At 43.7% G+C, this 14707-nt stretch overlaps 1 protein-coding gene across 1 annotated transcript in view; it reads left to right on the forward strand.

Annotated features, from left to right (window-relative positions):
• Positions 1-14707, forward strand: part of EXT1 (exostosin glycosyltransferase 1) — a 300239-nt gene that overhangs the window by 245927 nt on the left and 39605 nt on the right. The window contains exons 2-3 of the mRNA XM_007451678.1: positions 9316-9409; positions 10917-11024. Of these exons, the coding sequence (XP_007451740.1) occupies positions 9316-9409; positions 10917-11024 (202 nt within the window). The remainder of the gene's footprint in view (positions 1-9315; positions 9410-10916; positions 11025-14707) is intronic.

Below are 14707 nucleotides of genomic sequence, written 5' to 3' on the forward strand. Positions count from 1 at the left end.
AGCCCCTTGTTTAGCACTTTCAGAAATGCTTTATTTCCAACCAGAGAATTTAGAGCCACACGTCCTGGAATTGCGTTTATCTCAGAGCACTTTGAAATTTGGTATTGCCGAGCAGAAAAGCCGATGCTCCAAAATCTCGCCTCCTTCCGCTAGCTTCCTGGGGTTCACGGCCCCTGGCACAATATATTCAAAATCTTTCATTTTCCCCTTTTGTGGGGAAGTTACTCCTTCCTTCGAGGCAGCTCTGGGAGACAACAGAGCCCTTCTTGTACAAGCCCCACAAAGTACAACTCTGCTACTCAACTTCATCATCTGTAAAATGGGGCCACTTCATGTGTGGTTGTAGAGAGAAAGGGCAGGAATGAACACGGATTGTTGCCCCACCCATGGGAAACATGTAATCAGTGGGGGGATGATTATTATAATTGTTATCATCTATGGCTGTCCTATTTTTGTCACTTGCTTTTACATATTAGCCATTGAGCTGCTGTGTAATGGGCGGGAACCGCCGTGGTCTTCTGCATGGTGTACCTGGTACATGTTCAGTTCATTAATACCTACAGGTGAGGGTTACCACCTGGTCCAGGTTTACAGTTCTTAGCTGTCAGTGGATGTTTAGGGTAGAGATGGGGTGGGAGAGTTTAGACTTGATATGGGATTATGATCCAGTGTGTTCAGACGCAGGGTTTGATTCCAAGGATCCAGCCAACTCTTTCTTCTTCCCTGTGAAAAGCAGGTATAACCACATCCGCCTCCTGGGGTGGCTGTGAGGCTTAAATGAGATAATGTGTGCGAAAGAGTCAGTACCTCCCCTGGGGCCTCCCGCCCCAGCCAGAGCCCGCACACTCTTCCTCCCTCCCTTCCCGATGTTGAAATGGATTTTAAATGGGCATAAAAAGAAGATGGCCTTAGGGCTTCCCTGGTGGCGCAGTGGTTGGGGTCCGCCTGCCGATGCAGGGGACACGGGTTCGTGCCCCGGTCCGGGAGGATCCCACGTGCCGCGGAGCGGCTGGGCCCATGAGCCATGGCCTCAAGGAAACCAGTTTGACATACTGTATCAGTTCTGAGATGCAAATTTTCTCACAATTTTTATAACTTTGAAATTGTGTTATCTCTTAAAAATGGTAAAAAAGCATTGTGTCACAGTTTAATTTTACATAAGTTTTTTCTTAGTGTTACATAAAATAATGGCATAAATGTATGTATTTGTAGTTACTGCTAAAATTTTAAGTGTCCTTTTGTTGTTTTTGGTGGAGGGATGTCTCAGTGCTAGTCTAACACCCTCTGCTGCTTAGGGAGAAAGGTGCGTTTAAAAAAAAGTGTTTTCATATTTTAATGGCCAGTTGCTCAAAGAACAAAGAATAGGCTAACCTGGACTTCAGAATGAGAATACTGTTATCATTAAGGTCTTGCCACATTTAAGCTATAGGTTGATTATGAAAGAAGAATAATTAAAAAAAAAAAAAAAAAGATGGCCTTAAGTGGAAAGCCAGGAAGTGTGAAAGGGTGGACAGCTTGGGATCGGCAGGGTCATTCAGAGGAGCACCACAAAGAAATCATTTCCTAATCCTTGGCCTGACCGGATGCCCCAGAGGTTCGAGCAGCCGGCAGTGCTCAGGGCAGAGTGGCCTGCGTTAGGCATCTCACCATCTCCAAATAGCGAGGGCCTTCCCGCTGGGAGCTACTGAGTCCCTGAGGCTGCAGTCACTCTGGTCACCGGCGCCACACACTAGGATAATCCATCTGCATTTCCCTGACTCCGGAACATAGAGTAGCCCATTCGTGGGCACAGACACTGTATGAGCAGGTGGCGTGAAGAAACTGAGGCTCAGTGAATCCCGTGAATTCACAAAGACCACTGGGGCCTGTACTTTTCTGTGTGTAATTTACAAGACAACAAATAGAGATAGAATGGTGGCCAATGGACCCATTTTCCAGCTAAAAGATTGGCTCCCACTCATGGTTTTCTCAGTTCAAATCTGTGCCTTGGGCCAATTTCATTTTATTACATGCTATGGATTTTGGGGTTTTCTCAAAAATAATTGAACTTTTAAGCATCAAATCTGTTATAGTCCAAGAAAGGGCCTAAGGCAACATAGATATTAAATAACAGAGCACCATCTTGGACTGAACTCCTGGTGTGACATGGGGTGGAGTTTTGAGTAGGGGAGAAAGAGTCCTTTTAAATGGTACCCTTTTGTTGCCAGTGCTTGAAAGTAGGTGAAAGGTTTAGGACTTCACCGTGTAAGAAACATAACTTTCAGACGCTCCATTTGTGTGAGCTGCCGAGGAGACGGTATCACGTAGTACAGAGCAAAGGCCCTTTAGAATCAGAAAGCCTGGAGCTGGAGCCCCGGTGGCTCCACAGCTGTGACCTACGTTGGCAAGGTTATCGGGCTGTGCGAACTTCATATCTGCCTGTGAAGTTGGCTTATATCAAGTCCTCAGCGTTCCTTTGGTGACGTGTCACCCTTCTGCTTGAGACCTTCAGGGACTCACGACCACCTGCACAGGGTCATGTCTGAGGTCCAGGAGATCCTCCCAGGGGGACCCTGCCTGTACCAGCAGCCTCATCTCTCCTCCCCGTCTGGCGCATCCCAGACTCTGGGCAGCGTGTCTCACCTTGGTGTCTCTGTTCCTGCTCTGCTACCTCTACCCCCAGAGACGCCTGTCGCCTCCGCTCAGCTCTTTGCCGGACTGATTCTTGCTCTTCCTTTAATATTAGCTCAGAATCTCCCGTCCTCCAAGAGGCATCCCTGCTTCTCACGTTCCCCACCGAAGCCAAGCTGTGCCTGTTTTTTCTCTTCTCTACATAACTCCCAGCCCTTGCCTCCATCCTCCCATTTCCCTCACCGAATGACAATCGTTTGATAACACATCTGCCTTCTCCCTGGACCATCAGTTCCTTGAACAGTATTTGACACATGGTACTGGGCATTACTAGGCATTAGGTATTCAACTAATGTTTGTTGAATGAATGAAAGAAAGCACAGAGGAGGTGCCAAGGAAGCTATTTTATTTCCCTTATCCCAGAGCACTTTGTGCAGCTACAACAGTCAGAAGTTGTTTTTGCGTTCTTTGTTTTTTTTTTCAGGGATGTGATTCTAACCTGGGGGTAAGCAAAGAAGATTAAGTACTTATGAGGATGGGGGCTGAGAGGGAGCATATCAGCTGTAGATGTTCACTTTATAAATCAATACGTGAGACAAACTATAGCAGCATCAGGGGGACACTAGAATTGTGTGGCTACAGGGAGGAGGGCCTGGTTCACGTCTTCACTATCCTCTTTGATTAGCGGAAAGCAGGCTCACATGGAACTGAGCCTACCAGGGAATTGTGGGAAGCACAGCTGGACCCGTGGGCACACTGCAGACCCGTGGCATCATCTGTGGCTATGGAACGTTTGATAATAAGGCAAAATCCTTTCAATTAGAAACTGCTGTTGTGATTCACAGCTTCTGTTTTCATTTTATTTTCAAGGGTCTGCTCTACACCTCTCCCTGGCTCTGTCTTGGGGAATCCGTTCCTCTTCCGTTTGTTTGTTACGTTTTTGAAATGTCTGTATTCCTCTTGAACTGCTGTAGTTTATACAGAAATTTACGATCACGCAATGCCTTGCAGTTTCTGCTGTAGGCACGCGATCTCATTTAATCTTCACATCTTTGAGGCCCAGAGAAGCTAAACAATCTGCACGGGGGCACACAGAAAGTGGTACATCCGGAAGCCAAGTTCTTCATCCCAGGTTTTCCTACTTAAACCGGCTGTACTTACCATAATATTCGGTCACCTCCCTTCCAAGCATAGCTACCATTTATGGATTCCTTATAATGCGCCCAGGCTTAGTTAAAATGTATCATTTAATCCTCACAGTAGAAGTATTATCCCCATTTTGCCAACCAGGAAACTAAGATCTAGACAAATTAAAAACTTTCCCAAGGGCTTCCCTGGTGGCACAGTGGTTGAGAGTCCGCCTGCCAATGCAGGGGACACAGGTTTGTGCCCTGGTCCGGGAGGATCCCACATGCCGCGGAGCGGCTGGGCCCGTGAGCCATGGCCGCTGAGCCTGCAGGTCCGGAGCCTGTGCTCTGCAAGGGGAGAGGCCACAGCGGTGAGAGGCCCGCGGACTGACAAAAAAAAAAAAAAAAAAAAAAACTTTCCCAAGATCATTCAGCTTATGAATAGCCAAGGTGAAATTGGAACCCAGGTTTGGCTGGGTCTAAAGCTGCTTAACAACTAAGCTTTTAATCATTAAGCTCTTAACCACCGGGCCAGTGGTTCTCAAAATTTAGGGTGCATCTTAATTATCTGGAGGGCTTGTTAAAACAATTCTGGGCCCTTCCCGCAGGGTTTCTGATTCAGCAGGCCTGGGTGAGGCTGAGAATGTACATTTCTACCAGTTTCCCAGATGATGCTACTAGTTGGAAGAGTGTACTTTGAGGACCCAGTGCTAATGCCACATCGCCCTCCACCCATATGCTGGTTGCACTGAATTGCTGCCAGCCACCCCCCCCAAAAAAAGTTTCATATGGAGGGGAAGGGCTTCAATTATGCATTACTCTATGGCCCATTTTAAATGGGGTGTATCCCATACATTATTCACTACAACTTTAAGGTTCTTGTAGTGAATTATTTCGGCCATAGAACGGGTTTGGTTTCTAGGTTAAATACAGGGTCATGTTATTTTTATTGCATTTTTCATTGAAGTGGTTTATGGAAACTGTTCTGTCTTCTGTGTCATCACCTATACAGCGGGGGACTTAATGGCCATCTGAATAGTGTAACAAAACCGTTATTAATAAAGCTGAAAGTTCTCTGAGATTAGTTGCCTCCCTCATCTACTTACCTTCTTGCTTAGGATCTCATATGTTCGTTATTTCTTGTTTTTAAGAAGTTTATGATTTTGATGTGATCTATATTTCTGAGCTTAAGTCATAGGGAAGAATTAGTCTCTGAAAAGACTGTCCCCCTCACTTGACCTGTCCTCTCCCCATCTTTTTCCCCAGTCCCTATCCACTGGTTACCACCAACCTGTTCTCCATCTCTGTAATTATGTCATTTCATGAACACTATATAAATGGACTAATTCAGAATATGTCCTTTCGGGATTGGCTTTTTCACTTAGGATAATTTTCTTGAGGTTGTTGTGTGTATCAATAGTTCATTTCCTTTTATTGCTAAGAAGTATTCTAAGCTATACATGTACCACAGTTGGTTGAATGATTCACCCACTGAAGGATATTTGGATAGTTTCCAGTTTGGGGCTATTAAGGATAAATCTTCTGTGAACATTCGTGGACAAGTTTCTGCGTGAAAACAAGTTTTCATTTCTCTGGGATAAATGCCCAAGAGTGCAATTGCTGGGTGCTAAGCCCATTTTTAGTTCTAAAAGAAACTGCCAAACCATTTTCCAATGTGGCCGCCCCAGTTTACCACCCCAGCAGCAATATACGAGTGTTCCAATGTCTCTGCAGCCACATCAGCACCTGTTGTCATGTGTCCACTTGATTATAGCCATTTTACTTGCTGTAAAGTGATATTTTGTTGTTTTGATTTGTACTTCCCTAAAGACTAATGGTTAAGTATCTTTTCATGTGCTTATTGGCACTTTGTATATTTTCTTTGGAACAATGTTTAGTCACATCCTTTGCCTGTTTTTATAAATTTATTTATTTATTTATTTTGACTGCGTTGGGTCTTTGTTGCTGTGTGCGGGCTTTTCTCTAGTTGCGGTGAGCGGGAGCTACTCTTCGTTGCGGTGCATGGGCTTCTCATTGTGGTGGCTTCTCTCGTGGAGCATGGGCTCTAGGCACGTGGGCTCAGTAGTTGTGGCTCGCGGGCTCTAGAGCTCAGGTTCGGTAGTTGTGGTGCACGGGCTTAGTTGTTCCGCGGCATGTGGGATCTTCCTGGACCAGGGCTCGAACCCGTGTTCCCTGCATTGGCAGGCGGATTCTTAACCACTGTGCCACCAGGGAAGCCCCCGTTTGCCTGTTTTTAAATTGGATTGTTTGTCTTTTGATTGTTGGGTTGTAAGAGTTCTTTACCTTCTCTGGATAAAAGTCCCTTGTCAGACTTATGATTTGCAAATATTTTCTCTCCTCTATAGGTTGTATTTTCACTTTCTCGATGGGAGCTGGGGGTAGAGGGAGACCGGTCTTCTCAGCTGTACTCACCTACATTAGAACTTCTATTAGGCAGAGCTGATGGAGGTTGGTGATGGAGCAGATCTGGGCTCAGATGCTCCAGACGTTCTCAGTTCTCGCTGAGATTTGGTAGATTTTCTTGAACGAATGTTTTACCATTTGTCATCATGACCTTAGGACACTTTCCAGAAACTTTCAATGATGCTCTTATAATTTGTACCAGTTAAATTGTTGTTTTGCTGGGAAGAGTGTCCTCAGAATTCCTTAGTGTGTCATTCTGGAAGGCCAGCCTTCCTCAGTGTACTTAATACAAATGCCCTCAGGAGATGTTACACCTGAAGTCCTCATCAGTCTTTTCTAGTTATCCCATGAGTCTTCGGTAGATCTAGCAGCTGAAGAAGCATCTTCTCTACACAACATCTGCAAGACTAGAACAGTGCCTGGAACATTAAAAGAATGATTGAATAAATGAACAAGTTTAAGCACCTAGAAGGAGGTAGACGTGGGGCATGGGAGAACATCAGAGAGCTGAGTGGGAGGGTACCAAATACATACGTGGCTCAATTAGAAAGATTGTCCCCTTTGCAGGCATCATTATTTCTTCAATTATAGTACACAGTAATTCATAGGCTCACTGTCACTAGAGCCCAAGAATGAGGCTGGTTCATGGGTTGAGCATGATTAGAAATCCAAAAATCATTGTTTCAGGTTATGAGTGATTATGTTTCTGTATGTCTTTGTGTGTCAATATAAATACACACATTACACATTGTGTACACGAGCAGATTTCTGTAGACACATATACATACAGTGGTTATGGAAACTTTTGGAGCAGTGGGATACTCTCAAAGGGACATTCTTCTTTCTTACCTAAAAATGATAACATAAAGAATAATGGAATGTTCAAAACCATCTTTAGTCATCTTGCCCAACTGACCCATTTTGCAGATGAGGAAACTGAGGCCCAGAGAGCCCATCGTTTTGTTCTTAATCTCACAGCTTACCTAGTGGGTTCCTGATTCCAGCAAGAATGACTGTCCCTCATCTTCTGTTACCTATTACGTGAATGAACACAAGTTTCAATCATGAAGCTTTTATTCACTACATCAGCAAATCTTCCTATACAAGCACTTAAAAATCAACAGCTTGAATAGCTGTCATTTGAATTTTTCCTACAAGTTTTCTGCCTTTCCTCTCGCCCACTCCTTCCCTAAAGTAAATTTTGCAACTGGCAACTTTGAAACTTGTTACAATCCAGCACATTAATAGGGTTTTACATTTTAGCAGCCTAATGATAAGGAGGTAGGGCCTTCTGTTCTAGGCCCTCAGGGGTTTCTATTCTGGGCATTTATTAAACTTTGCTATAGCCTCAAGTATATTTGACCTTTTTATATTAAAAAAAAGTTTCAGTTTAAACTTCATACATATATATTGTGTGTATGTACATATTTCATTCTTCTCCACTGATTAGGTAGATATTCAGACATTATCAACAGTTGAACTTGAAGATACTTGTCCATTATTTCCCTATGTTTGGTAAGGAAGAGAAGCCATTACTATCATAATTTATTATTATTTTCATTTAGCTAGATTTGAGCCCTCTTAAAAATCTTTTCTACTTTGAGGTCTGTTTTGCAGTTTAACTAATGTAGCAAAGGTTTTCTTTTTTCTTTCGTTTTCTTTTTGTTTTTTAATTTTACTCTCAATGGAGATAGTCCAGTCACGGTGACCTTTCCTTGTGCAAATTAATTGTACACGCTTGTTTAAGTAAATGGTCCTTTGCATGACGTCTCTTCTTAATGATGGGTTTATAATCGAAAATTGGCTTATTCCCATATGCCTAGTTTGTGTGAGAATATAAAAATAGATGTGGACTTGAAAAATATAAATGTATATATCAGTATCCCCAAAAGAGGAGGGAAGAATCCAATGCCTACAGGCTATGATTAAATTAGACTATTAGAGTCAGAAAGTGCTGGTGACATATGCTACTGTCAAAGTCACCTGTCTGCCGAGCCTGGGAGGCTCTTGAAAAAGGAGAGTGATTTCATCCTGGCTCTGAGAAACTGGGCCTTCACAGGACCTTAGCCATCTCCAGTTTCCCAAGTTTTCTTAAGCTCCAAATAAAATTTCAACTGTGTGTTTAGGAATGTATTTGTGGAAATCATTTTTATTTTTATTTATTTATTTATTTTTAAAAGATTTCTAGTTTAATTAATTAATTAATTGGGCCATGCTGTGCGGCCTGCAGGATCTTAGTTCCCTGACCAGGGATTGAACTCGTGTACCCTACATTGGGAGCGCAGAGTCTTAAGCACTGGACTGCCAGGGAAGTCCCTGGAAATCATTTTTAAAGTGCTAGCCCTGAATAAAATGAGATGCTTGTTATCATTCCTGCACTTCACCGGTATAAAGAGACAGGTGACATTCATATTACATTTTGCATTTTTTCAGGTGTAGAAACAGTGTGATACAACTAAATGGTGTTTGAGGAAGAAACCATCTCTTCTGCTGCCCAGGTTCCCACCGGCCCCACCGTTTTGTTTTGTTTTTTTCCTGTTATTCCTCTTTCCCCATTTCTTGGGCTGGCTCCTTCTCTCTCACCTCCGTGCCATCCATTCTTATACAGGAGTGTTTGTCTGGGGTAACCAAATGTTCTTGGTTAAAAGTAGAAACTCCAGCTTGAAGGAGAAACTAAATGTTTTGTGCTTAGAATGGAGGTTTCCTGAGTAGGTTTTAGTAGCATGGGTTCATGGGGTAGGAAACAAGAACAGCCTTCGTTTTATTGAATGACATGGCATTAAAAAAGAACAACTAGCGGTGACTACTTTTTAAGCTTATGGGGGCAACCTATTTTTCATCTGAGACAAAAATCTGATTTGGGAAGCAAAGGCTGGGCAAGCCAAAATTTTGCTGGGACCATCAGACTTGTCTTTTATGTACTGTTTGCAAAAGGCCCTGATTGCTTTGTCCAGTGTGATGGTTCACATTTCTTCTCCTTCATGCAACAACCCTGCCCACCTCCCGCCCTGGAAAAGTGAGGCTTGCCTGTGTATCGCCCGAGTTGCTCTGGGTAATTTCTGGTAGGTGTGTTGATTCACCCCTCTCCTGACCCTCTCCCCTGCCCCATTCCTAACGCGTCTTTATTTGCTGATGGCTCTTCCTCTTTTTCTAGGTATGATTATCGGGAAATGCTGCACAATGCCACTTTCTGTCTGGTTCCTCGTGGTCGCAGGCTTGGGTCTTTCAGGTTCCTGGAGGCTCTGCAGGTAAGAGACCCTGATCCTCCCCAGAATAGGGCTGAGGACTCAACGTCAGACTGGGGCGGAGTTTAACCGTAGCACTTCTCCTGGGGTCTAAGGCGAACGTGTGGTTTGCCTTAAACACCTGAAATCTGTTTTCCCAAGAAAATCTGCAACATTTTTATGAGTGGGGGGTGCGGGCGGAGGAAGGATTTACTCCCTGCCTTTGGACATGAGGAGATCCGATGGGACTCTCAAGGGAGGGTGGGTTCTTCAGAGACATGTTTACAAACAGAGGGCAGATCTGCTTGCCCACCAGGCAGCCGACCTGGGCTCCACGGAGACTCAGCCCTCCTCCTGGAAGCCAGTCTCAAGAGCGATGAAAATGGCTGATGGGTGGTATTTCCCAAAAGTAAAATCGTCGGTTCTGTCCCCATCTCAGTCGTCACTCAGTTCCTCTAAATGCTGAGCGTGATACCCTGCAAGGTAGAGGCACGCACTCAGCCCAGCTCCTCCCAGGCTCTGAAGTTCAGAGGTCCTGGAGCTGCTGGGTCTCTGCTATTAACCTTCACTTTGCAGAAATGCCTTCACCTGCTGAGACAGTTCTCCACACTTCCCACCTGGAAGTTGCAACCAGCCTTGCTTGTTGGCTAGAAAGCACGCCCTACACCTCTCTCAGCTCCTGGACCCCTTGCTACCGTGTCCTTTCTTCCTCTGTGCTCTGCCCCGGCTGAACCTGTGCTTTTGTCACAGTGCTTCTTAATTGCCGTCATTCTGTCGTGTCCTCTGACAGGAGAGCTTCCTTCTCTTGAAAGTCTTTTCTGGCACGTTCTATGAAGCATACCATTCCTGACATTCCCCTAGCCTCTTGGGATGTTGCATGGAGCAAATTGTTCTCTGCTTTGGATTCTGAGTTATTTGCAACCAGAATTTTGTCATTAGCCTGGTGTTTCTTGGCTCTTAGGTCACTGTGTGGGTAGTAAATTGGTACGACAGTGGTTGGGATCCCTCCACACTGAAGGGAACAAAGTTCAGATGTTTACATGGCTAGGGAAAGGTGAGCACCCTGTAACAGTTTAGTCCACAAAACGCTTTATCAGGAATGCAGAACTGTTCTTTGCTGCTCAGGACATTGGGGTGAACCACTTTGCAAGTGGGTTATGGCAGTTACACTGACAAGGCTGTTCATGTTCAAGGTGGGTTGTACGCTAGGGTTTTATTGGTGAACGATTTTGTTACGTCAGTAAACTTTCTTCATCGGAGGCCAGTTGCCTGCATAGAGGTAAGGTCAGCCAAACCATGTACAAGGATAGAAATGGGGTTTTCGCATTCTAGGGCAAGACTTGCAAATAGTAAAATCTCAGCTGGATACAGACAAACTTCATGTGACTTGATAATTCATAAAAGCCCACTTTTCTTCTGAGCTCAGCAGTCCAGGATTCATGCCAGTAATTGAGTTTATACCAATTTCACCTCTGATTGGAAGGGTTCCTGCTGCCATATTCCTCACACTCACGAAGTCTTCTTTGCACAGGCCGCCTGTGTCCCTGTGATGCTCAGCAATGGATGGGAGTTGCCATTCTCTGAAGTGATTAATTGGAACCAGGCTGCCGTCATAGGTGATGAGAGATTGTTATTACAGGTAAGGAAGGGGTGGTGGTGGCCTTCAACAGATCAGTGGATTATTGTTGCCCCCGTCCAGACTTTCAAAGAAGATGAATCCAAAAGGTCAGCTCTGTAAAAGAAATTTTATCAGGAGAAAATTGCCAGTGTCATGGTGAATATGAAGTCATTTAACATGATGGCGTTCACTTCCCAACACACAATCTGCTCAGGTCCAGGGAATATATTCAGAGAAGGAGAAGTTGCAGGTAGACCACACTGAACTTTGATACTGAGAAGAGGTGTGTATCTACCCCACTCAGTATTCAAAATGTCTAGAAATTATACCAGAGAGTTTTTGTACCAGCCTGTTGCCACTTTGTACTCCTTTCCCAATTCCATATCTGCCTTCAGATTAATTTTCAGAAAGAGAGAGTTCTCTAGGGCTGATTCTTATAATTAGTGTTATCATTGCTCAAATGATCTAGTCTGGGTACGAGAGTGAGTGTTATCTTTAAGATGTATGTTTAAAGGAGCAGCCTCAAATGAAAATGTATGTTTTTTTAAAATGTATTTTTGGCCATTTAGATTTTTTCCATTTAATTTTATTGTTGTAAGAACATGTAATATGAAATCTACTCGTTTAACAAATTTTGACGTGTACTCATTATGGTTGAGTGTAGGTACAGTGTGGTACAGCAGGTCTCTAAAGCCTATTCAGCTTGCTTAACTGGAGCTTTATGCCCACTTACTAGTAATTCCTCACTTCCCATCCCCCAATCCCTGGTCACCACCATTCTATGAATTTGATTATTTTAGATATCTCTTATAAGTGGACTCATGAATTATTTGTCTTTCTGTGACTGGTTTATTTCACTTAGTATAATGTCCTCAAGGTTCATCCATGTTGTCTTCTATTGCAGAATTAAGACTTACTAATTATTAAAATGTCCATATTACCCAACGTGATCCACAGATTCAAGGCAATTTCTGCCAAAATCCTAATGGCATTTGTTTTTTACAGAAATAGAAAAACAGCTCTAAAATCCATATGGAGCCAGAAAAGACCCCAAGTAGCCAAATCAATCTTGAGGAAAAAGAACAAAACCAAGGAATTATAGTCCCTAATTTCAAAATATATTATAAAGCTCCAGTCACCAAAACAGTATGGTGCTGGCGTAAAGACAGATATATAGACTAATGGACCAGAATACAGAGCTAAGAAATAAATCCACACATATACATCAACCAGTCTTCCACAAGGATGCCTAATAAAAGTTTAAACTTCTCAAGAGCTGCCTGGGAAGGGGGATATGATACTCACAGAAAAATCCTGGGGAAGGAATACTCAGTCACTGAGGATTTCTAAAGACCCTTCGTGCAATAATGTTTTAGCTTCAATATAAATTGCCATACTCCTTTCTCTAATATGATGGAATATTTTAATGCTTTTATTTCATGGCATTGTACTTTATCTTGATCTACCACAAATATTTGTAAAATGATATATTTTAATGTCCTTTTTTCGATATTCAGGAAATTCAGTTTCTAACTCTATCATTAATTCTACTTCTGTGCTGCTGGCCAGTCTGCTAACTGGCTGGTGAAATAACTCAGTACTCTCTCTAAAGTAACAGTGGAATATCTGTAACCAAGAGGGCCATGAATTAGGCAAGCCAAGCTGAACACAGCTCTTAAAACATGCCTTGTGTCTGGTACTCAGATCTGTGATTTCCAAGGCCCCTGGGACCTCAGAAGCAAGAGGAGGACATGTGATCTAGTATAGTTCTCCCCACACAGAGATGGTGTGTGCCTAAAACATTCACTCATGACAGGCCAAACAAAAGTGATAGATGTGGTTCTTTACCATGTTGCCTTTTTCCTTCCTCTGATGACTTTTTTTTTTTTTTTTTTTTTTTTTTTTGCGGTACGTGGGCCTCTCACTGTTGTGGCCTCTCCCGTTGCGGGGCACAGGCTCCAGACGTGCAGGCTCAGTGGCCATGGCTCACGGGCCCAGCCGCTCCACGGCATGTGGGATCTTCCCGGACCGGGGCACGAACCCGTGTCCCCTGCATCGGCAGGCAGACTCTCAACCACTGCGCCACCAGGGAAGCCCTCTCTTATGATTTTTAAAAAATAATGCATGCTCATTAAAGGAAATTTAGGAAAGAAAGGGAATAAAAAATACCAGCCATAATTTCTCCATTTATGTACCAGTGCTCCCGTGAATTTGGTGTGACTAAGTTGGGAGTTTGTCTTTGAGAACGGAGCGTGTTCCAGGATACTGAGTTGTGGTTGTCTGGTCTCTACCATTTCAGCAGAGTTGATTCCCCAGAAGCATTTCACCTTCTGAGGCAACATTTTGGCTTGATGCTGGGGATTTCATTTTTCATTCTGCACCTACTCAAACTTGCTGGCATTTTCCTCTCTCATATGCGGTCTGTCTTTGCACAGCTGCCTCCATATTGAATGATGACTGCACTGTCATTGACAATGGTTTTAAAGAACTGGCACCCAGCCCAAATGTCTGCCCTGGGAAATGTTTTTGTTATGTTACCACTTTTCATTTCCTGTTTTAGAACAGCTCAGGTGTTTTTATTTGCATATATTCTTCTTGTCATGTCACCAAGAGAGCTTACTGTTGCTTTCCTATATCTATCTTGGTAGATTCCATTAGTTCCGTTACCATGCATGACCTTTTATTAAGACTTCACTGAGTTCTGCAACTTTGAACAATCCAGCCAAATTGGAATTAATTTATCACTTTCCCATACCTGTCTCTCGGGACAAGCAGATTAAGAACCAGTAGCCAAATGCCATTAAAATTTGGAACTCTGTCTTTTTAATCAATTGGAATTATCTTCCAGAGCACTTTGAAGAGTGCTGTCTGACACTTGTATCATATGCACAGATGGGTAGGATATATTTCACTTGCTGTAGTAACATCAAGATGTGGCGAATAGAAGAGAAGGGTTGTATTGGTAGGCTCATCTGTGCTATCCCTTTCTGCCTTCATAACCACAGCCTACTCAGTTTTCTGGAGAGCACATAGGGATGATAGCTTTTGACATTTTTCTAATGGACTGGTTCCTCATGATCATGATGAAACAGTCTACCTGTATGACTCTTAGAAAATACCACTGACATTCAGAAGAGGGCATGATTATGAAAATTGAGGAGGGTAATTTTTTTCTAGTCTTTCTTGGGCAATCTGAGTAATTTTCTCAGTAAATAAAAATAAATGTTCTTTGGCTAATGAAGGATCCATGACCTGAATGGTTTCTCTACCTTCTTCAAGGATATTTTATTTCCACTTGACCTTGAGCTCTGGTTTCAGGCTAATGTTTCTCCGTTACCTGTTGCCTCCATGCTGCTTCAGTGTTGGGAATCCAGATACACACCTTGGGGCTGCAGATTTAGTATCTGCTTCTGGATGTTGCCAAAGCAAGTGAACTTGTCCTTATGTAGATACTGTGAAGCCGTTCTGTGGCTTCCCGTAAGTGTGGTCTTGAATCAAGAAATATGCTCCAGGGCTTCCCTGGTGGCGCAGTGGTTGAGAGTCCGCCTGCCTATGCAGGGGGTGCGGGTTCGTGCCCCGGTCCGGGAGGATCCCGCATGCCACGGAGCGGCTGGGCCCGTGAGCCATGGCCGCTGAGCCTGTGCATCCGGAGCCTGTGCTCCGCAACGGGAGAGGCCACAACAGTGAGAGGCCCGCGTACCGCA

This window comes from Lipotes vexillifer, unplaced genomic scaffold (assembly GCF_000442215.2).
Source record: "Lipotes vexillifer unplaced genomic scaffold, Lipotes_vexillifer_v1.1 scaffold440, whole genome shotgun sequence".
NCBI classification, from domain to species: domain Eukaryota; kingdom Metazoa; phylum Chordata; class Mammalia; order Artiodactyla; family Lipotidae; genus Lipotes; species Lipotes vexillifer.